Below are 24,966 nucleotides of genomic sequence, written 5' to 3'. Positions count from 1 at the left end.
GGGGGGGGGGGGGGGGGGGGGGGGGAGAGCTTTCAAAGGCTATGATATTTAAACAATGTTGCAAAACCAAAAAAAATGTAATAAAAAATTCAAAATCAAGTACTCTAATATTAATACTTTAATTTGTGAATTGTGACTTTGTACAATTTACAATTCTAAAGATTCTTTAAAAGAATCTTTATACAATTTACAATTAGAGGTTTTTTAAGTTAATATTTAATATTTTAGTACTAATTATTAAAGTATTAAATAATTTATAATTATTAAGTCTTAATTTTTTTTGAAAAAAAAAAAGATAAATAAAAAGGTGCCTAGGCCCTCCCCGGACGCATGAGGAGCGCCTATCAATTTTCGCAACTTTGTATTTAAATAGTATTGTTTTTGAACATATTCAAGAAAGTCAAGATTGATTGCTATTGTTTTTGGAAAATTAATAATGGTATCATAGTGAAGACAAACTATACGTAAAGCATCAAGGTGCATGTGGTAGGGACTAGGGAGTCAGCCATAGGCCCCAAGCATCCCTATGCAAGAAACCCAACAAGTCGTCCGGAGGGACGTCCAACACCGTCGTACCCCACTGAGCATCTTGAATTGGCCCTTGTTAGCAAGAAGATCGGCACATGCGTTGCCTTCACGATAGGTGTGAGCTGAGTAATCTTGATGAATTGGAACTGCCCATGAGAAGCTTACAATCTTCGATTAGGGTGTTGGAAATCGGCACAGAACCATCTTCCTTAGACAGAATTTGTACAACCGCTTCCGAGTCTGATTCCACGATGACGTTTGGCGAAACCACCGTTTTTTACAAGGCAAAGACCCCACAACTCAGCGAAGAAACACCTTAAAATTAATTCTCCCTACTAATCTATAATCAATCACCTTCTAAAAGTTACACACCATGATTAATTCTTTCCCTTACTCAAGTGCCCATTATTTCTTTCTTTTTATGCGTATCAGGGTCATTATTTTTGCATCTTATTTCCACATCTGTGATACGCCTTTCCAACAAAGTCATCAGCCTATCTATTCTCCACCCCCCAACCCCCCCACAGGCCCACACCATTTGTCTTTTCCCTAATTTTCTTTATTCACTATTTCACTTCAATTATTTCTTCCCATATCTTGTCTGTAGTTTCAATTCCTTAATTGTTTCAATCCTTCTTCCTTTCCCATTTATGTATGTTCGATCTACTTATCATTCACTGGCTTCAACCTGAATGCACCACTATCCTTGGTCTCACCTCACTAATTCTATGCTCATCTTTCTTTATATCAATCACATACAATCCGACGAATAATTGATTTTAGTACGTATATGCATGCAAGTATCAAAGTAATTTGATTGTTGGAATACTATAATATGCATGCAGTAATTTGATTGTTGGAATTCTTTTTTGAATATTATCATGAGAGGAATTTAATTGCGTACATTACATAATATAGTAATATTTGTTTAATACTATAATATACATCATATAGTAATTTGATTGTTGAAATTTTTATTTATTTTTTAATATTATCATGAGAGGAATTTAATTACGTACATTAACATAATATAGAAATATTTTTTTTGAATACTATAATATACATCATATCGTAATTTGATTGTTGAATTTTTTTTTTTAATATTATCATGAGAGAAATTTAATTACGTACATTAACATAATATAGTAATATTTTTAATATAATATTATGTTGACCGTTTTCAAATTTTTTGGACTAAAATGAGCGGGAAAGCTAGCACTTGTTTATATATATATATATATATATATATATTATATATATATATATTGTCTCTGTAGTTTCCTTATCCTTCTTCCTTTCCCTTTATGTATGTTCTACTTGTCATTCACTGTCTTCAACTGGAATGCCTACCCCTCTTGGTCTCACCTCACTAATTCTATGATCATGCATGCTCATCTTTCTTCATATCAATCACATACAATCCACGAATAATTAATTTATTAGTATATGCAAGCATTAAAGTAGCAAGTTTACGTGTTCAAAAATCTTTTAAACATTATATAGTTGAATTTCATTGTTTTAAATCGATCCGGTGGATATATATAAGCTTTGTCTAATTTATCGATATTTTTTATTAAATGTCCAGATTTTTGAAGGGCAAAGATAAAAACAAGAGCAGCTAGCAATGGAGGAAATAACTAATGTGATGGAGTATGAGGCTATTGCCAAGAAGAAGCTGCCAAAGATGGTGTTTGACTACTATGCATCTGGTGCAGGGGACCAATGGACCCTGGCTGAGAACAGGAACGCTTTCTCCAGAATTCTGTAAGTTACTCCGGAGTCTCTGAAATCTTAGGGCCCATTTACTAACAGAAACTGTTTTTTGTTTTTTAATTTTTCAGTTGTTTTCGATTTAGAAAACTTGTTTACCGACACTTATTTTCACTGGTTTAATTTTGAGTGATATGAAATATTTTAAAATATATTTGATTTAAATATAATAAATATAATTTTTAATTTTAAGTCCAATGTAAGATTTTTAAATTTGATATTAGATCCAAATTTATATATGTATATAACATAATTAAAAATATATCCGAACCAATAACCTATTGAGTTCACCTAAAATTTAGTTTAAATAATATTAATATTTTTTTAAGCTAATATTAAAAATATTTTTGGATATATTTATTTGAATGACATGTATATAAATATATAATTTTTTACTTCAAATTCTAATATGGTAATATATGTAAAATTTTAATATCCAATATCCGAATCAATATTTTATTAAGATATAGCATAAGCATAAGCATAAGCAAATAAGTTATGTTTAAATAAGTAATGCAAGTAAAAAACATAGAAGATTGTGATAAGTAAAAGGAGATGATAATAAACATAATTGATAAATATGTAAGTAGATAATGATAAAAATGTGCCATATAGCCAAATAGATAATAGATTATTCAACTTCTTTCTATTTTAGAAATTAAAAATTTTTTTAATAGTTTAAAAAACTGAAAAATTGTTTAATGTTTTCAAAATGGAAAACTGCTATAGTAAACATGTTTTATGTTTTCTGTTCTCTAATTATCCAGGAGAAATTTTCCAATTAGTAAACGGGCCTATTTCCTAACATGGCTTTGGCTTTATTTACGTGTTAATAAATCTATATGCATTTTACTTTTTATGAATATAGGTTTAGGCCCCGTATTCTTATTGATGTGAGCAAAATTGACATGAGCACCACACTGCTGGGCTTCAAGATTTCGATGCCAATCATGATTGCACCAGTAGCCATGCAGAAAATGGCTCATCCTGAAGGTATATATGAACTTGAACTAGCTCAGGTCTCTGTTATGTTCTCATTAGTTTAATCAAAAAATGAGAACAACCGGTTTTTCTCATGGTAGAGGACCAATATATGCTTCGCGAATAGTTGAGACTACCTTGTTAGATTTGTTCGGTCTAACGAGTTGAGTTGATTATATGCAGGAGAGTGTGCTACTGCACGAGCAGCATCAGCAGCTGGAACGATTATGGTAAAAAGCCTAAGCTGATAGTTGCACTGCAAATTTATGTTTATATATTATTTATGCTCAACAATGGTTAGTCGATTACTGTCTATTTTGATAGTAATCTGTATATGACGGAGATTAACTCTCAGAATCTTGGTCCAAAAATCATTAGAAATCCTGTAAAATGGTGTTTTAAGGCTAATGTCACATTTCTGATTCATTGCAACCTCACATTTTAGACATTGTCATCTTGGGGGACTTCTAGTGTTGAGGAGGTTGCTTCGACAGGGCCTGGCATCCGGTTTTTGCAGCTCCGATTTTTCCAGCTTTATGTAAGCATCGTAGAATTTAATGAAAATTAAACCGCATTTGGATAACTGTACTGCTGCAGGCTAACGAATTCGTGTTCGAGATGTTCAGGTCGACAAGAACAGGAATGTTGTTGCTCAGCTTGTGAGAAGGGCTGAAAGAGCAGGGTTCAAGGCCATTGTTCTCACTTCTGATGCCCCCAGGTTGGGGCGTCGAGAAGCTGATATTAAGAACAGGTGTGTATACAGATTCTGTGATCCTATTCTTGGCTGAGCCCTTTGTGATGACATTATACAGTTTGATCTTTGTTATTGCTTGCAGATTTGCTCTTCCACCATTTCTGACATTCAAAAACTTTGAAGGGATGGAAAAAGTGAGAGGGAAAAACAAGTTTTGTGTGTGTGTGTGTGTGTTTCATACTTTTTTTTAGGTTTTCGAGGGTGTGCACTTGGTAAACCTCGCTTTATGGTCCTAGTCGGTAAAGGAGGTAAACCAGTCTAGGCTGTTCATAGCTGACCAGCTCAAACCAAGGCTAATTGGCAGCTTTCAGTAGAGTCGAACTTGAAAACTTGTGGTTATTAAACTAAAAGTCTGACCAATTTGGTTGGGTTGTCCAATTGTAACATGTTCTTGGGTTGCAGGGTGATGAATCTGGATTAACTTCATTTGTGGCTGGTGAAATCGATCGTACTTTGACTTGGAAGGTAAATTGCCATTACTATTTACTGATTATCAGAGAACCATGGAGCCATTTCATACAGAAAACTGGTTTGTTGAAAGTAATTAATTTCTGTATATATATGATTATGGACAGGATGTTCAGTGGCTCCAAACAATCACTTCGTTGCCAGTCCTGATCAAGGGCGTGCTTACTGCTGAGGACGGTATAAAACACAGACACCGAATCTCTAATTCTGTGAATATTATTATCATCTGTTGAATGTTGATGGTGAAAACTTTGCAACATTGTACTCGCAGCAAGGATAGCAATTCAGGTGGGAGTAGCTGGGATCATCGTGTCAAACCATGGCGCTCGCCAGCTTGATTATGTCCCTTCCACTATCGTGGCTCTAGAAGAGGTATCTCGTTTGCTCGTGGAAATGAAAGGAAAAAAAAAATGAAAAACCGCTTTGGTTTGCCATAAATAGTATGGTTTTACTTGGTGACAGGTTGTGAAAGCTGCCCAAGGCCGGGTTCCTGTGTTCTTGGATGGAGGTGTGCGTCGTGGAACAGATGTGTTTAAAGCTCTGGCACTTGGAGCCTCGGGCATATTCGTAAGTATAACGCTACACTAAGTTGCTAACAACTTCCTGGAATCCTAGTACCAACGTTGTTAGGATTAAACGCTTACTGTCACATTTTCGAGGGACAGAGTGCTGGACTTGGTCCTTCACCAGCCTCTGCCCAACAATCCCCTTAACCACCAGTTGCTGGACTTGGTCCTTCACTGGCCTCTGCCCTGGAAACACTATATGCACTTGGGATCTCGCTAAGCTGGTGGTTTTGGACAGATTGGGCGGCCTGTGGTGTTCTCGTTGGCTGCAGAAGGAGAGGCGGGTGTCAGGAATGTGCTGCAGATGCTGCGCGATGAGTTTGAGCTGACAATGGCGTTGAGCGGGTGTCGTTCATTGAGTGAGATCACACGCAATCATATCGTGACCGATTGGGATGCGCCCCGAGCTCTTCCAGCTGCAGGAGCTGCAGCCAGGTTATGAAATTGTTGCCTGCATTGATGCAGATCAGAGGCTATCTTTTCTTTCTGTGAAGAACTCATTCTGAATTTCAGAGTTTAATGAAAATATGTAATGTTACTTCTTCTTTGGGATCCAATAACCAATCAAAATTTCAGAGCTGCTTCAACTGTACTAAAAGTTGATTGTTATACATGGCTATGCATCAAACCATATTTGTTTCTCAATTATTGGTTTCTTGTCTATTTGATTGGCGAAGCTAAATAAACCAAAATTTCTATCAATTTTGAATAAATACTCTGTGTGCTGGCCTCGTATAAGATGAATAGTACTTTTTAGTTAAAATATATAGAGTAATATTCTTTTATATACTTATAAAAATATTACATTTTAATTAAAATGTACTCATTATTACACAAGACTTATTCTTAAATTTTAGAGAATTTCTAATATTTTAATATTAAATAAAAAACTATTTTCAAAATATTAACAAACAAATTGATATATATATATATTTACTCTTTTTTTCTTTTGAGAATATTTTTACTCTATTTTTAAACATCTAAATCATACGGGAATAAGGTGTAAAATAAACCAAAATTTACGCAGGAAAATACTAATAGTACGGAATAAGATCTAGCTAGCTTCCCAGCAAATCCGATCTCCGAGAATCGCGAAAAACACCGGAGATCAAAATCACAGTGGACAGTGATCGAATTTCTGCTCAAAAAATCCAATGAATCAGACGAAGACGAGGCGGAGAGGTAGGGCGGCAGTCGTGGTTCTCGGTGATATCGGCCGCAGTCCCCGGATGCAATATCACGCTCTTTCTCTCGCTCGCCAGGTTCATAAATATACATGCGTTACTAAATTTCAGCTTAAATTTTAATTGTCTGCTCTGTTTCCGAGGAGAATTGATTCATATGTTGATATGGCTGTAGGATTCCATAGATTTAGAAATGAGGAAGGAGAGAGGAGTTAATTGAACTGAATTGCATTTTTTTTTTTTATATAAATTATGTTATACACCGTAACATCTGAGATTAATAATGGTCAATGGAGATGCTTATCAGTAATTCGACCTTATGTTTAGCTATATAAACCTCAGCTCTCCATGTTTGCTTTGAAGATTTGACCCTCTGAATAATTTGTATACTCTTGTGCTGCTGGTTTTTCTTGCAGGCTCATCTGGAAGTGGATATTGTGGCATATGGAGGTTTGTAATTTGTAACGGATTCTCAGGTTATTTGTGATTCCATATCTTCTAATCCAAGTTGTCAAAGTTTTGAGCAGGTTCTGAACCCCATTCTGCTGTTTTGGAGCATCCGTCTATTCACATTCATAGAATGGTATTACTGTAGGATGCTCTTTCCGGGATTTATTTAAGATAATTAAAACTCACTACTGACATGTTGTATTTTCCTTCTGATTATTATTAATTATTTGAATCATGCAGAAACAATGGCCATCAATCCCTCAAACTTTACCCAAGATACTTCGTCCTTTTATGCTTATGCTCAAGCCATTGGTTCAGTTTCTGATGCTTTTCTGGTATCTCTGTGTCAAAATTCCTGCTCCTGATGTATTCATAGTGCAGGTGAGTTATGAGAATGTACTTTAAAGCAGCCAAATCTATTCCAGTTGTTCAATTCTGTAGCTTTTCTACCATCAGTCTGACATTCAAACAATTTAATTCCTAAAAGATATTGAATACTTTCTATTCTATCGAACATTATTTCAGTGAGATCTCTCTTCTGTTGTTTTTCATTTTCAATTATTTAATAATATCACACAGCTGTTTAATACTTTGATATATAATCTTTAGTTTAATCTCATTGTTTCAACTTCTACAGAACCCACCATCTGTTCCTACATTGGTTGCTGTAAAATGGGCAAGCTGGATTAGACGTTCTGCATTCATTATAGATTGGCATAATTTTGGATACACACTCCTTTCACTGTCTCTTGGCAGGAATAGCCGATTTGTCACTCTTTATCATTGGTAGCTAAGTCTTCTTTCATATATAATCTTCCCTGTATTTTTATGTATCAAAGTTTTATAAATCTTTAATTTGTGCCTAGGATTGAAAAGCATTATGGGAGGATGGCACATGGGTCCTTGTGTGTGACGAAGGCAATGCAACATGAATTGGCTCAAAACTGGGGCATAAAGTAAGGACAGGAATTCAAATTTATCTGTATTTAATGCTGATTATTCATATTTGTTGGCTATTGTGTTAATGCAAGATTCTTTATCCTCTATGGTTTTCAAAATACTTAGTGCCACTGTTCTATATGATCAGCCTCCTGAATTCTTTCAACCAGCATCCCTTGAGGAGAAACATAAGGTGACTCAAATATTCCATTTGAAAATTACCTTCACTAATGTGTTGGCTTGAAAATCGTCACTCATTTGTGGGCTATAGTTGTTTTGTAGGATTGGTAAAAGCCTGAGCCAGCCCTATGGCCGCCAAGATTGTCTAAGCTATGGTAATGTAGTTTATTTCTATATTTGGTCTGGTAATGTTCTTTTTCTTTTTGTTTTCCTACTGAAGATTGAGTACCAATTCACAATATCTGCAGGAATATTGGGAACAGACAGTGTTGATTCCAATCTAACTCCTTTTACAACTCAAGCTGAAAAGGATATATACTTGAAGCAAAACAGACCTGCGCTTGTTGTTAGCAGTACTAGCTGGTTAGGCCTTTTTGTAATGGTTTCAGCTTTGTGATGTTTTTCTTTCTATCTGCAAATATTTACTGAAGTCCTTGATCAACGCTGAAAATAACTTTCAACTACGGAGTATATTCTTTATTATTTGACTATGCTTTTTAGAACCAGGAACATGTTAGTGAAATACTGAAACTTGTGATACCGACACTGGTAGCAATATTACCTGAGTGATCTAATACTCAAAAGAGAGATAAAGTGCAAAAGCCAACTTTCTGAAAAGTTAGAAGCATAGTTTGAAATTTATTCTCAATCTGATTTGAACCATGATTTCATATTTCTGTTTTAATAGTCGAAAACTTATTCCATAAAAGTTTAGTCAGTGAATGAATTCATTAATGAGACTTATCAGATTTCAATTATAGCTACCTTATGGACTAGTGCTTGTGCTCAGGACCCCGGATGAGGATTTTGGTATCCTCTTAGAAGCAGCTGTCATGTATGATAGGCGGGTTGCTGCTATTCTGAATGAGGATGACTCGAGTGGAGAGGAGCTTATTTGGGAGGAAATTAGGAATGAGAAGCAATTTTTGTACCCAAGGTTGTTATTCATAATTACGGGTAACCACAACTTGTGTGCAAACATAGGCTTTTTTCATTGACTGGTTATGCCATTATATATTTTAAGCCTGACAAACTTGGACCTCTCTGAAATGAATGAAGGCAAAGGACCTGAAAAAGAAAAATATGAACAAAAGATCAGAAAACTGAATCTCAAGCGTGTAGCATTTCGTACAATGTGGCTTCCAGCAGAGGACTATCCATTGCTTCTTGGTAGGTTTTTCTATTCAATTTGCAGTAGTATTCACCTCAAATATGTCTATATGTCAAGCCTTATCTTTTGGTGGTACAGGATCAGCTGATCTTGGTGTTTGCCTGCATACTTCCTCTTCAGGGTTGGATCTTCCAATGAAGGTTTCTATTCCAAATTCCTAATTCATATCTAAGTGCAGTGTTTATGCATGGAAATTTTATGCTGCACAACCTCATTCTCAAATCTTAAATTTAGGTTGTGGATATGTTTGGGTGTGGATTGCCAGTGTGTGCAGTTTCCTACTCGTGGTATGACACTCGGGTTCACCCTTCTTTCTCATAGAATACATTGGGTTATTCTTTTACTGTGGGTGATGCTTATAATCATTTCTTTAAATGTTAAAAAGCATCAAGGAGCTTGTAAAAGTTGAACAGAATGGGCTGCTATTCTCTTCATCATCAGAACTAGCAGACGAACTTATGGTGAGTTTTAGGGAAATAAAATTTCTTCTATTGTGTGGATAGAGCAGTTCAATATATAGAACATTCACAAATGGACTAAAACAGAGGAAACAACGATATTACATGAACCGTTGTTTAAGCTACTGTTGAAGTCAATAAGAATGTTTTGGGCTTTTGTATTCCACAGATGCTATTCAAGGGCTTCCCGGATGAATGTGATATTTTGAAATCGTTGAGGAAAGGGGTGCTAGAAACAAGATCTTCGGCTAAATGGGATTCGGGATGGGAAGAGAATGCCAATCCGTTAATATCCCAGGAAAGTGGAATTCTCTCCCCCTCTGGACTATTTGTCACACATTATATAAAATTGGGTTTCTTGTTCTTTATATTTTCACTAAGAAACAATGCCTTTGCTTGCTTATGCTTATCTTTCTCATAAACACATCTGAACTGTAGTAAGCGTCACAATGCAGGTCATCTCGCAGCGCCTTGGCTGAATTTGAGGGAAGTTTGCACCAATGTGATGCTCGAAGCATCCGCGTTCTCACTCACATGAAATGGTGAAGGGGATAAGATCATAGCCTGTTCAGATGATACTGATTAACACTAAGCAATATTACCCTGAAGAGTATAGAAACAAGTTTTCCCAATTCTGTAAAATGGTTCTGAACTTCTGATTCACGCTAAGCAAATATACCCTGAAGAGTCTGTGGATAAAGTTTTCCTAATTCTATAAGATGGTTCTGAATTGAACTTATTATGTGATTATATAAATACTTTTGGTTTTTTTTTCTCTTTATTTAGCTTGTATAGTTTTGGCATGAGGTAACATTTTGTGTTTAATTTTCAAAAAAAAAAAAAAAAAATGCGGGCGATACCAACCTTTTATTTTTCTTTTCTCTTTCCTAATAGCCTGACAAAAAAAAACCATTTTTTTTTGACTTGGATGCTCTTAACTAACTAATTTCTTAGTACAATTTCATGTTTTTCACATTGCTATGAAATATTGAAATCGATCATCCGACAACATCCCTCAACTTCAGCAATAATTTCATCTACTTAACTACATGATCGAGCCAGATGGATGTTTATCATCACATATTCACATATCAACCGAATATGTATCATCATCTAAAATTTTATTATTATTATTATTACTCCGTATTATTTTATTTTTACATTTGACCTAAATAATATTTAACGCTTCTAGTAAAGTATAGACATGTCATTCATAGTTTATAAGAATATCTACACTGATATACATGTGATATATACAACAATAATGTAGTACAAATTTAGAATGGGGTAAACTTTTAGGGGTCGTTTACTTCATTTTTCTGTTTCTCCATTTTCAATTTTCCATTTCTCCAGTTTTCCAATTTTCCTTCTCCATTTCTCCAATTTTTTCATTTCTTTAGTTTTAGTACATAGTTTGATTACAAAACAAAATACTCAAAACTTAATTAAATACAATCATCCCATATAACATTTGTATATTTATACAACAAAGATAATAATAATAATAATAATAATAATAATAATAATAATATTAACAATAATTATAATTATAATAATGATATTATTATTAACAATAATAATAATAATAATAATAATAAAGATAATAATAATAACAATTAATACTAATAATAAGATGATCTGTGCATCAGTGCATGCGCAGCGCAAGAAGAAGAAAAGGAAAAAAATAGGATAAGATATGTACGTGCATGCGCAAGAAGAAGAAGAAAAATTATTGGCTTTATTTGCCAAAGGCCGTGCCTAGCAGGTTTCGAACGTAGGACATCAGAGTCAATGAAGCACTGTTTACCCGTGTATTTTCCATTTGGAAGAACGGACAAGTCCATTTTGCTTCTCTCCAAATTTTTATAGAAATGGAAGAATAGAGATGGAAAATCATTTTGGAGAATTGATTTTAGTAAATAAGTTTTCCTTTTTCTACTTCTCCATTTTTTCGAAAAATCTTCCATATTTTCAAGTTACTAAGCAACCCCTTAGGTTTTTAATCGAGTTGAGCCAAATCTTTTTTTTTTTTTTTAATCAAAGCTCAATCTCAGGTTGAGTGCAAACAAGTTCTAATTTTATGGGCTTGAGCTTGCCTAGACTCAAACTCCATATAAAACATTTTACGACCAAGTATTATAATAAAGCAAAAATGTGAGTGAGAAGTCCTGTCTCATAGAAAGGTCGGATCAAAATAAAAATGAATGTAATGCTTATATTGAAAAATGTAATAATAATTATCAATAAAATGTTTGTTTTTTATAAGGAAAAACGTAACACTTTTTTTTTAAAAATATAGTGGAAATACTTTTACATTTGATTTAAAAGTATTACTGAATACATTTTTTTTCAAAAATATTACGTTTTTCATAATAAACATTTTATTTATGATTAGTATTATATTTTTTTAGTAAAAGTATTACATTTTCATCTTAACCCGACCTGTTTCACGGATCCTACAAAGCTTGTAAATATATATATATATATATATATATATATATATATATATATATATATATATATATATATATATATATATAATTAATTAATTAATGAGTAGCTTGACTCGCTTACACCTTAGCTATTTATGTATTCTTGGTGGGTAGGTATTAAGTTGAAGGTGGAAAGTGGAGGTGTCTATTCTTTCCAAAAATGTTTATTATTCTGCTTGTGTGGCTCAATTTCATAGAACATGCATGCTATATTATCCTCAATAAAGTTCTCATCATATCATTTGCCAATCCTCACCATCATCATCAAAAGGAATAGATGCATCTGGACTCACTTTCTGGTTTCTGGGCACGCCACGTCCAATTTCTATGTATCTGATGCTGCAGCCTTTTTCTCTGTGTGTTTTTAGGGTATAACTGTTGTAGGGTTTAGTGATGTGAGAGATCATATTCTCCCTACAATTGACACATCTCATGATTGTGAATGTGGGTGATGCATGCAGTGATGTCGTTGAAGGTCGTTTAAACATAGGTTTTGCCAAGATGTTTATTGTGGATCAATGTTTGTTTAATGTTGTTCACATAGGCGAAATCTCTCGACCCAACTCTAAAGGTCTCCACACCTCAATCTAATAGAATTATGGAAAAATAAATTACTGTCATTTTGCAGCTCATTAAATGGTAGGGTCAATTTTTGTGCTTAGAAGGAGCTACCTTCACAAAAGGGTGAAACCGTGAAACTCTCACATTGCGATTCTCAGGGTTTGATCATGTGTCACTGATGCCTATAATCTGACACTGTTGGGCGGAAGCTTGTCTGAAGGGCTAAATCTAGCACTAGGTAACTATAGAGATTCTTGGGCGGAGGACCACCTAAAGAGCAAAATCCATCATCTTACTTCTCAAAAATGTGGCAATATAAAAAATAAAGTAACAAATTTATTAAGTGTTATAATTTTTGACGTAATGATAAACGTTTGATTTTAATAGTCAACCAAATATCAATTGAGTTAGTTATTCGTACGAGAATAATTGTTTAATGTTGTTTGGTGTCATTTGCATATGGTTCTTGAAAGTTGGAACCTCCTCTGATGTGCTGACACAGATATCCATAGCTATAGCTAGCTAGGGCATATCAGCATATATGGGATATATTCGTCATGCATGATTGTATATTTGTATATTTGTGTGTTCCAGATTCATAGTATGTTTATCGTTTCCCTGCCTGTTATTTATTTAATGTTTTATGTCGACCGCGATTGATTTTTGGGACTTTTTTATTGGTAAAGTTGACTCGCTGATAGTTGCCGTTAAAGTTTATAAATTCATTGATAAATTGACACGTTGATAGTTGTTGGTAATTTTTAAAATTTTATCAATAAATTGACATGTTGATAACTATTAAATCACATGTTGCTTACCTTAATGGTGGGAAAAATTTTATCTCATTTTTTCATTGTCTAATATAATAACCGATTTAGGGTTGTTTAGTCCCAATGTTTGGCTGAATTTGTCTTGTGACAATTCATTAAAATCCAGATTATTAAGCTGTCTTTTCTTAATTTCTACCATTTTTATTTCAATTTTTTTTGGAGCAAAAGGGTAATGTTGTATAGTATGTGGTCCAACTAGGAATCTGGGATTTGTGGATGTGAAAAATTTCATGTGTTAGAGAGCATGCATCAGTATCTTGAAAAGGATATTTTAGTCCATGGTTTATAGTGAGATGGATTTCGACCTTTCTTGACAGTTAATTGTGTTAGTTTAGTGCAATCCTCAATTCATATACGGAGTAGCATTTTAGTTTTTAAAATTTTAAATTAAAAAAAAAAAAAGAAAGTGGAGTATGTGATAAGTTAGGCATTGTAGGTCTCACATTCAACCTCAACCCAAGTAGTTAGTCCGAACCTATTTCAGTCTGCGATTTGGCAACACATTTATCCATCCATATTGGCCAGCCGTCAACCACTTAGGTCATAAAATCAATAAGGAGATTTTATTAGTTTTTTCAAACCTTACCATTCAAATTATGTATAAAGTTGTAAAATATGGTGTCATAATAGTACTGAAAATGAAAATAAAGAAACAATACTATAAAAATACCAACAAATAAGAGTATTAACGTTTTCCCATATCGACCTAGTAATTGTTTATTATTTTTAAAGTATAGCAGCATACCCCATAATATTAGACTATTTAGTGGCATAAAAATTTCGAACAACTTTATTTATTATTTATTATATTATTGAATAAGAATATAGAATAGTTTAAATGTAAAGAAGACATCATTTGATCCGTCATGGTCCATATGTGGTTTGATTAGACTATTTCTTGCTTTAATTAATTTTATCACAATTTTTTTTGTTTTACTAATATTAATTTTATTTTGTCTATTTATGTTGTTTGCTGAGTGTATTCAGTCAATTCACAAATTGGCCAATCACAAGCCGGTTTTTTCCGTGGATTTGGGAATGTTGCTTTCATCAAAGGACACCTGTCCTTTACTGGTCATCACGCAAGGCCCACGTCATTCTTCATATATTAAATATGGAGTAATAAGATACTAGTATTGATCTATTATTCTTTTTGGATACACTTTAATCTATTATTAATATTTGTTCAATATAATACCAAGTTTAAAAGAAATGATATTAATACCTTGTGGTCTAGTGGCACCCGGTGCCTCGCCTCTTAGTGGAGGCAACTGTTGACAATACTACATTGTAACTGAGGCAGTAGTACTCAACAAAAAAAAAAAAAAAAAAGAGATTTGAATCTGAAACTTTTTTATGGAACACAACAGTGTTGATATTTAAAAAATTCATTATATATATCAATATAGAGAATATTTAAAAGTAGATGAAAATTGAGATATTTTTTAGGAGTTAAATTGGGAGTTCAAAATCATTCTCCAAATTACTGATCATAAATCAACTTGATTGGTGTGAGTAACCGTGCACTTTTGTTTCTTAAGAGAGGTCGAGAGTTTGAACCCCTCTTGTATGGAAAAACCAATTCGAGTAGCACTTTGTCTCTTAATTGGGCCGGTCTAGTGCGAACGGGAATTAGTGGTATGGCTTAAAAGTGTCTCTTACAGTTAAGGCGTGAATTTTCACACTACCTGAAAAAGTGATCGATAATTTCGACCACGAACTTAGATTTTCTAACATGATTTATTGACCAGTTTTTTTTAGTGATTAAGATCTTTGATCATTTTTTAATAATTATTTTAATAAAAAAAATTGAATGATTAATATGTATAGTTGGTATAGTACGAGTAGTAAAATATATATAGATATGGTATTATATTAGTTGAGGGTTTGAATCAAAATATTTAGAGGTGGTGACCACACTGCAAAACGCATTTAATCACATGCTGCAACTATACAGATATGTTGCTGCTTGATATTTTGCATATTTTTCACTCCCCATTTCATACCCAAGATTTTTTGGTCTATTTTCTCTTTTTTGACGATAAAAAAAAAAATGCAGTCATTACTAATTAAATATGTACAGATAAATTCACTCATGCATAATACTCTACAAATCATACATAAAAGATAAATTGCATTTAAAAAAAAACATAATAAACTTCATCAAGACTTTATAGTTTTTAGTTTTTAGTTTTTTTTTTTTTGGGGGGGAGGGAGTGTTGGTTGACCTATAAATCATACATAAAAATAAATTGTAATTTAAAAAAATATGAGCTTAACCAATTTGTGCTTTGCAAGATTTTTTCCTAAAAAAATCATACATATTCTTTATTTTTCTTTCTCCCATCTTTTTATTTCTTCAACAAAAAATAAAATATTTCTCCCGTTAATAACCCTACATTATACCTTTCTATGTTCTTTCTCCGACAAAGTGACAAATGTGTACTAGTTTTCTTCTAGGGAATTATGGCGCTGAGGTGTATATACATTAAGATGCACAATCTAGTTTATTCTTACAATTAGGAAAAAGGGACATGGCATTCCATTTTAGTTAATAAATAATTTAAGTATATTCTCAAAAAAATAATAATAATAATAATTTAAGTACATGGTGATAGACCTCTCCAATATATAAAAATGGTGAGTGTTACATCATCTATAATTAATTAATAATTATGTCTTTTTAAAATGATAAATGAGATTTAAAATTAAATAAAAAGAAAAGGAAAAGAAAAGATAACATTGGTGCACGTATAATGGTGCACAAGACAATGAACCAAATCCATCCAACAATTGATAGATATCAAACGTTGTTGGTCTTTTTTAATAGTCTAAATGGATATTAAGCGTGTTTTTGAACGTTGTAATTAGATATAATTAAGAATTGAATATAAAATTAAGATTTATAGTAGATATGGCTAAGAATGGAATGTACTTTAATTATGATTTACTTTTGGTACATTATAACCTAATTTTATGAGGTCCAATCAAAGACGCGTTCGAATTTAGAAGGCATTTTGATGGCTAATATTGGTAAGGTTGAGTACAAGTTTGATAAAGGGAGTGTTTGGTAAATAGCCGTTAGCTGATTGAGTTAGTTGTTCTGACTAGTTGATAGTATTAGTTGATTGTAGAACATTATTTAGTAAATTAGATGTTAGTTGTTAGTTGATTACATGCAAAATGACTTTCTCAAAAAGCTGATCGAATTTTAACGTTTTGAAGTAATAAGTTGTTACAAAAAAATTAATTAATCAAACACTTATATTGGTTATTTAACCAAGTCAAATAGCTAATAGTGGTTAAATAAGTCAAAATTGACTGATAAGTTCCAAATAGGGCCAAAGACATGCCATATAAGTAACTATAGTATGAAAATTAGAATATTTTACAAGCTAAGCTTCATATAATTTCCTATACACGACAGATAGATTAGTTTCCACCATCTATAAATACATATATATCCTATTTGATAAAATAGTTAGCTTATCAGCTAATTTTGACTTACTGAATTGCATAAGTGTTTAACCATTTCAGAGTGTTAGTTATTTAATCCATTGTTAAATCAGTATATATTTTATTGTTTTCTATAATTTGTTATACTCAAGATGTCTCACACGTCTCCTCGCTGATTATTTTTTGATGGATCAACGAACAACATGTATATATCAGCAAGCACTTAATTACAATTAAGAAAAGTGAAAACAGAAAATACTTGGTAGAAAAAGACAGTTGTCCAATACCTAGTCTTCACGTATATTCTTCCTTTTAAAATATCTTCTCAAATCCAACTTTGTTATTGGCTGCTCATCTGTTGATAAATTCTTTTCTAGATTTCCAAAAGTTACTACTTTTTGCTTATAATGTTTGTCATTGTCTGTGGCATGATGTATATCACAATAGATTGAGGTTAAAGATGTAGTACTACAGTGTAATTCATTTATTATATGTTGGACTGACTGAATTGAAGCGTATTTTTATAAGTATTGCATTTTAATTCTGATTAGTTTTACTGTTTCTATATGAATTCTTAGTGAGCACGATGTATCTTAACGGTTTATAAGTTTCTCAAAATGTTTGTATACTGGTGCTCAGAAGTTAGAACAAACATTACTAAAAAAATTATGATTTGTATAAGTGAAATTTCATTTCAAAAAATCCTGCCTCTTTTTTTTTTTTTTGGCAGTGGACTTTGCAATGGGATCGTCTTCGTTGCAAATATTGCAATGTTCAGAATCCCATTGCATATTTTCCATCAGTAAGAATCAAACCTTGCATCTAGTGATTGTCATCGAAATAGAGCTATTAACTCTTTAAAGATCTATATTTAAGAGTACTCAATTCCAATTAGATTATTTACATTTTCTCAAAAAATTTAGCCTAAACTGATTATTATTATTAATTACTCTTGGGTTTAATCTACTTGTTAGATTATATATCACTAATAGAGTATTAACAAATATCAAACTTATAATATTCTTATACAAAAATCATATTTTACTAATCACTTAACAACCCACAAAGGTGTCAGCGCACTAGGTGTCACATTTTATTTTAGTTTAATTTTGCATTTATCATAAATTTCGTAGTGTTGATCATGAAATGGACACTACTCTAGTGGATGGGTTTCCATTTTTCTTTAGTTGATTAAAAATATAAATTTTATATATGAAATTCAAAATATCTTGAGCATCTATCATTGTTAAAAGTCAAAACTCTATATTTACTTTTTAGGTTTAATTAATCATCTCCCCCAGAGATTTGTCAATAAGTCAAAATGGAATAATTAAGGCCTAATTAAAACTAATTAATAAGAGTAATACTACGTAATTTCGTTTTTTTCTTGTTTCTTTTTTAACTTTGTGGGTTGATGTGATACGTATTGACTGGCTTAGAAAATGTGAGGTTCATAGTTTTTCTTTCTTTTCTTTTCTTATCACAATAAAAATGTATGACATGAGTAATGCTCTCTATGAAATAGGGATGCAAACGAGTTAAGATGTTCAATCAAAATTTAGTTCGAGTCTAGTCAAATTCAACTTGAACTGAAACTTAAAACCATTCAACTTGTAACTCATCAAGTTGCTTGCAAACTCTACACAGTGCACATGTACATATATATATATATATATAAATCCATAATCAAGTGTGAATTGACCTTAACGTGTGAATCTGTGAACTACTGAAGAATTGCACTGCAATTATTACATGATTGTACCGCAAGGTCTTCCATACATGTCTGCCAGCTATTGCGGTGCAATCATATAGTAATTATAGTGCAATCCTTCAATAGTTCGTATGTTCGCAAGTTAAGGTTGGTTTGCACCTGATTACACACACACACAGAGTTTGGACTCGGACTAATCGAATTGAATTGATCCTTATTATAAAAATTAGTGAGCTAAACTCGAGTTTAAATTTTTAAGTTCAATCGAACTCGAGTTCTAGTATAACTATTTCGAGTTTGAGCTCAACTCAACTCATTTGTACTCATACTAGGAATATATTTTTACCTTTGTCACCTAAGTACTTAGATAAGGGAGTGAATTGAAGAGAAAAAAAAAATAAATACACATAAATATAAAACGCTCTATATGCAATGTATAAAAACTATTTAATGATATACCAACTTATATTTTAATTATAAAATATCTGATTACTCATGAAAAGATGGACCAATATAATTAATAATAACAAAATGAATTAGAGAAAGAAGGACTAATTTAAGATGGTATCCATTGATGTGCAATATAATTGTTGTTGATAATGGCAAAGGGACCCAAAGCATTAGCAAAAGGCTGCAGCCAATGGGAATTTGCCACAAATGAGTTGATAATTTGCATGGAAGGGATGAAAACGACTTTCGATCATTTTCAAATTATATATATTATATGCACACATTATCTTTTACTATAATGTTTCCTTTTTTCTCTCATTGTCGCAACTCTCATGGGCCACTTGAGGATTAGACCACTTACCTTGTCGACATGTTTTCTCGTATGGAAAACAAATTGATCCACAACGGCACAACTTTAACCATACTCTTTAATTGCAACACTTTTTTACCTTTTTGGTGACGATGGAACCCGCAGTCACCATCTAATAATATGTATTGAATAAATCAAAAGATTAATCGTACAAGAAAAATAGTGTCACAAACTCAACTAAAAGGGAGAAAATCATGTATTGCCAAAGGCCTTGTGGTCAAGCGGCATCCGGTGTACACTCTCATGTGGAAGGGAGTGGGTTCGAGCCTTAGTGGAGGTATCTGTTGACTCTTTGTGATCCAGTAGGGTTCATCAGGAGACTGAAGCACAAAGAGAGACTGAAGCACAAAGAGTCCATTGAGCAACCCAGTAGGGAGAAAATCATGTTTCACTCACTTCTTTAGGGTTCATCAGGAGACTGAAGCACAAAGAGTCCATTGAGCAACCTCATGAAAAAAGTTATAATCGAGTGATTTTGCTGATTTTTCACAAATAAAAACCTTAGCTCAATCATTCGGACCCTAATATGTCGACGTGCTACATATACTCTCAAATTTTATTTATCACTTTTACTAAGTGATATGACAAATAATGATTAAATATTTTCATCATGTGGTTGTCACAAATAAGACGAAATATAGAAAATTAAATATGAAAAAATCACCAAAGTCAAAAACTGAACATTATTAACTTGTTGAAAATACAACTATACAAGTGCATGGAATTACAAAGAAGTAGAGATCATTTCAATGCACATTAATTCCTACAAGTATATACTCATCACTCTCATGCAGAATGTAACAATAATAAGCAGAAACCAGCTGAGCTCCCATTGTAAATACACCCACAGAGCTACAAACTGGTGTCTAAGAACAAAAAAAAAAACTCAAAATGGCAAAAAAAAACAAGAAAATTATGGAACAGGGGAGATTCCGGGGATGTATAATCATCCCTCTGGTAAGTCTCCCCTGCCATGGCAATATTGCTCTGAAACTCTGTATTTTACACGGCCTGGGTGGACAGATCATTGGCAGAGATAAATGTGCCATGGAAACCGTAAGGGACTCTCGATGGCAACTTCACAGAGGCTTCAAGATGAAGGGTCTGTGCATTCACGATTTGCAGCTCGGATTTCCATGTCTTCTCGTCATGCACGAAGGCTAAGATGTAGCCGTCGTCTTCCGCCTCGGAATCGGCGCTTTTGGGGAGGAAAAGAGGCTCGCCGCCGTACTTTTCGTCGCCGTAGATGAATTTCTTGACCTCGCCGGCGAAAAGGTCGACTTTTGCGAACCCGGAGACTTTGGGCCATGGCTCTGCTATGGCTAAATATGCGTACCTGGTTTTCCGACCTAGCTTGTTTTTGTTTACCATTCCGGCCTCCAAATTGACCTCCTCTGAGGGGGTCTGAATTATGGGTTTTCTTACGGACTTTCCGGTCATCAAATTTAGCCGGATTTCTGATAAGACGCTTTTTAGCCCCTGATCGCATTCGTTGAAAATGGAATCCGGTGGGGTCATACACGACCCGATTACCACGATTTCATCGGTTTCGGGCTCTTCCCAAGCGTTCCAGAGATGGAAGCAGAAACAGTCGGGAACTTCGACCCATTTCATCTCCGATGCGTCTTTAGCGTACTTGTTTAGTACTCCGAACCGGGAAACCTTGTTTTTGTCGTACACCACCGGCGAGCCGCCGCGGATCATCTCGGAGATCTTGAACACCACTTGCTGGTCGGGGACGATGACGAAATTTTCGGTGATGGCGAAGTCGTGCATCATTGTCGGGTCGGGCACCGGGATTTCGACGTCCGGGGATTTTGACCCGGTTTTGGAGAACCGGAAGTATTTGAGGTAGGGTTTTTGGATGACGTCGTAGCTGAGAGCGAAAAGCTCGCCGGAGATTGGGTCGAGCTTGGGGTGGGCGATCATGGTGGATTTTAATTGCCCGTCAAAATCGTATCTTTCCACGGTTTTCAGGTCGCCGGCGGGGGTGATGGCGACGTGGTAGGGGATGTCGTCTTCCGACATGGCGAGTAATCGGTTGTTGAAGAAAACTAGGCCGGCGTTTGCCACGCCGGTGCCCTTGCTGTGATCGAGAAGGCCGAAGATGCCGCGGGCGTAGAAAAGCATTAATCTTGCAATCCCGGAGTGGCCGTGGAGTTCTCCGATGGCTTTGGGGAAAACGGGTCGACCCAACGCCTTTTCTTGGACTAGCCTCTGGGTCTCCGTGAACCGGCAGGCGTAACTAACGGCGCCGTTTTTGAAATTGACGGCGTGGACCATCCCGTCGCCGTCGAAGAAGTGGTGGCCGGCGACGGGCTCGAAGTGCGGGTTCGCCCCGTTCCGGACGTAGACTCCGTTTATGCACTCCGGGATTTTTCCGGCCACCGGAAGTGAATGGCAAACTGGCTGCTCCGGCACCGGCGCGAAGTTTCCGGCGATCTGGACTCGTGGGTCGGCCGTTCTCGGCAAAGGGTGTTCGAGTTCATGCTCTGTTAGCTTTCCCTCCACCGCATCCAACGCCGCCGCTGCAGCTCTCTGCACCAAATTCCACCCGCCGGAAAACCAAGAATCAGGTTTGGCTTCTTTAGGGCAAGAAATGGTAGTTATGGCAGTTGAATTGGAAGTTGGAACAGTGGGAGGAGCAGAAGATTGCTTTGGGAAATGGAGCACAGATTGAGCAGAGCAGTTAATTTTCAATCTCAATTCTTGACTGCTGGGCTTTTGGGGTGAAAATGAAAGGTGACTCCAAGAACAACCCATTCTTCTAAGACTGCTCAATTTGGGCTTATTAACCCAAGGGGGATTTGTAGTTGTAGTGGTGGTGGCATTGGTCATGGCTCTCTATTTTTGGTGTGTTTTAGCACCACAAGAAGTGGGTGTTTGAGTGCCCTTTTTGGTTCAAAGAGTGTTGAAAGAAGAGACAGTGGTAGGGAGAAGGGATATGGGGAGAGGCCATTTATAGGGAGATGAGAAGGCTTTAAGGTCCACTTCTAACATGTAGGAGATAAACACGTGTTGGATATGTGCAAATGCCACTCTATTGCTTAACTTATTTGACCCCGTACTTATATCACCGGAATAGACTGTCACGGTTACTTTAAATTGATGAGTCAACAACTCGTGCTATTAAATCGATTTCGAAGATTAACAAATCAGAGAGGTGGGAAAGGGGTACTTTTCCGTCAAAGTTTGACGCATGCAACTAAAATTGGTTAGTAATTTAGCCGTGCCTTGATAACGATTATGAAGATTAACAAATCAAAATGGTGGGGCAGGGATACTCTTCCCTCAAATTCTGGCACAACAAATATTGATTAACCAATTGAGTTGTACGTAAGTATAACTCTGAAGATTATCGAATTAGTTAGCTAACTGAGCTATGCTCGAGGACGACTCGAAAAATTAACAAATAGAAAGGTAGGGAAGTGATACTCTTCCATCAAACTTCGACACAACACATTGGTGTAACCAATTGAGCTGTACGCCAAAAATAACTTTAAAGGTTAACAAATTATAAAGGTGAAAAGGGAACTTTCCCTCAAACTTTGACATATATAGCATAAACTGGTCAACTAACTGAGCTATGTCGTGAAGATTAACAAATAGAATGGTGAGAAACATATACTTTCCCATTAAACTTTGTCACAACACATATTTATCAACCAATTAAACGGTACTTCAAGAGTAACTCCAAAGATTAACAAATCAAAAAGGTGGGAAGAGACACTGCTCAATCAAATTTCAACACGATCCATGAGGACGACTCTGAAAATTAACAAATAGAAACATGGGATAGAGATACTCTTTCATCAAACTTTGACACACCACATATTAATCAATCAATTGAGTTTATCTCAACTCTCAAGAGTAATTCTAAAGATTAAAAAAATCTGAAAAGTAAAAAACAAACACTTTTCCGTCAAACTTTAATAAAACACATTTTAATTAATCTAAAGATATTTTAATTCCTAATCTCTCTAGAATGCATAAACAAATGATTTTTATTAATTTTATGCGTGCACATGTAAGAAGCATTGAAGTCGTGAGTTTGGGGATACCACTTTGCTCAACTTTGATTGTTGAAGGAGAATAGTGATTAAAGCTATAAGGTAGTTATTAAGGATACGCAAATAATAATATTATATGTAGAAAGCATATGAGTAGCTTTTCTTTCTGTCGGACGACATGTTAAAAAGCTGTAATGTTATTGGACCAATTTTAATGAATAAAGGAACCACTAAAACATTCGGTTGATGGAGGTTACGATCGAAGGCCGTGTTTGGCTTATTGCGTTGTTTCGGTTGGAAAAAGTAACCCGCGTTCCACCCTCTTATAATAACATTCATCTCTGCCCGTACACGTTGCATTTTTATTAGTCCCCATCAGTGCCTACACGCGTTTTCTTCTTAACAAAAAGATCGGAAAGTAGTTCCAAAAACATGACTAATTTTCGTATAAAAATGTTATAAATTTGATTATTGTTAATATTTTTTTGGTTAAATATATCACACGTGATTTTTTTGTGTGATTTATTTCTTTGTGTTATTTGTGGACTACTACACAGGAACACATCTTTTTCGATGTACATCTTCGAGTCCTTTGGGTGGTGAGACTTCTCTAGTCCTATTTCATGTGTCCGGAGCAGTGGTGTAAAAATTCTGCCTAGGCGTCGGCCGGCTACGTAGCGTATCACCATAATCGGTGATTTAGGCGGTCGGCCAGCTATAGGTAGTTGCCTAGACCTCCTAGGCCGCCTAGTCGGTCCGATTAACTATTATTCCTTTTTTTTAAAGGCTATTTCACTCAAAACGATATCATTTTGAGCAAAATAACACTGAATGGTTCAAATTCTAGATGTTTTTTAGGTTAATATGTGTTCGTGTGTTGCTAAGTAGTCAACAAAAGAACTGATCTCTCCCCATTCCCCATAGATATGACTAATCTTATAATATAACTTTAGTCCCTGTCAATTAGTTCTTGAATATATGGCTAAGATGATATGATCATTGTCAATCATATAATTCATAAGATCAGAGCAAGTTGCAGTATATATACCCGGGCACCCGGCCAGTTTTGTTCGAAACCTATTATATTTGTCGCATGTTGCAACACACATGCATGTTATCACGTCTTTGATACTATGATTAATTTTATCAAGATGTGGATTTCATGAGATCTTCATCACTAATAATTAACCACACAATCTTCAGGTCGGTTGATCATAAGATCATCATTAGTAATAAGATCTCGATAGAACAAACTTTTATTATTTACTGAAAACCTATAACCATTACCTAAAAGTATTTTTTAGATGAAGTCCGATTTCTTACCACAAAGAAATTGGTTGCTCATAAATAATTGGCTCGAATTAAAAAACCCTAGCCTGGTGAATTTAGAAGGCTCGAATTAAAAAACCCTAGCCTAGTGAATTTAGAACCTTGTGATTATCAAGGCAACCGCTCGTCGTCCAACTAACTTGGACGGGCTAGCTAGACCAAATTAAACTTGCTATTATATTATGAGGGCTAATATTATTGGGGTCCACCCACGTTCGCTCCAGGAGGCACGGGAGCTGGCCCAGGGGGAATCGTCACTTGTGGGAATTGAACCCGGATTTTCCCGAAATTCCTCCCCACAAAGAGAG

The 24,966-nt window shown here is 34.7% G+C and overlaps 3 protein-coding genes across 3 annotated transcripts; 2 read left to right on the top strand and 1 right to left on the bottom strand.

The window, feature by feature from the left end:
* Positions 1–2,152: 2,152 nt before the first annotated feature.
* Positions 2,153–5,611, top strand: LOC115997452 (peroxisomal (S)-2-hydroxy-acid oxidase-like). The gene is made up of 11 exons (XM_031237008.1): positions 2,153–2,292; positions 3,167–3,291; positions 3,463–3,509; positions 3,725–3,817; positions 3,906–4,030; positions 4,116–4,167; positions 4,436–4,498; positions 4,609–4,678; positions 4,773–4,873; positions 4,964–5,068; positions 5,306–5,611. Exons 1-11 carry the CDS (start codon positions 2,153–2,155, stop codon positions 5,507–5,509), a joined length of 1,125 nt encoding a protein of 374 aa, XP_031092868.1. The 3' UTR covers positions 5,510–5,611.
* A 465-nt stretch (positions 5,612–6,076) lies between these two features.
* LOC115997451 (UDP-glycosyltransferase TURAN) lies at positions 6,077–10,224 on the top strand. The gene is made up of 16 exons (XM_031237007.1): positions 6,077–6,329; positions 6,668–6,701; positions 6,779–6,834; positions 6,942–7,082; positions 7,339–7,487; positions 7,568–7,657; positions 7,767–7,833; positions 7,912–7,975; positions 8,069–8,183; positions 8,611–8,777; positions 8,880–8,990; positions 9,070–9,131; positions 9,226–9,278; positions 9,377–9,452; positions 9,619–9,747; positions 9,905–10,224. Exons 1-16 carry the CDS (start codon positions 6,222–6,224, stop codon positions 9,926–9,928), a joined length of 1,446 nt encoding a protein of 481 aa, XP_031092867.1. The 5' UTR covers positions 6,077–6,221; the 3' UTR covers positions 9,929–10,224.
* A 9,753-nt stretch (positions 10,225–19,977) lies between these two features.
* LOC115995609 (9-cis-epoxycarotenoid dioxygenase NCED1, chloroplastic-like) lies at positions 19,978–22,246 on the bottom strand. The gene has a single exon (XM_031234696.1). The coding sequence runs from the start codon at positions 22,155–22,157 to the stop codon at positions 20,322–20,324; it is 1,836 nt and encodes a 611-aa protein (XP_031090556.1). The 5' UTR covers positions 22,158–22,246; the 3' UTR covers positions 19,978–20,321.
* Positions 22,247–24,966: the final 2,720 nt, after the last annotated feature.

Source organism: Ipomoea triloba, chromosome 11 (genome assembly GCF_003576645.1).
Source record: "Ipomoea triloba cultivar NCNSP0323 chromosome 11, ASM357664v1".
NCBI classification, from domain to species: Eukaryota; Viridiplantae; Streptophyta; class Magnoliopsida; order Solanales; family Convolvulaceae; genus Ipomoea; species Ipomoea triloba.
This window is presented reverse-complemented; position numbering and strand designations above follow the sequence as displayed.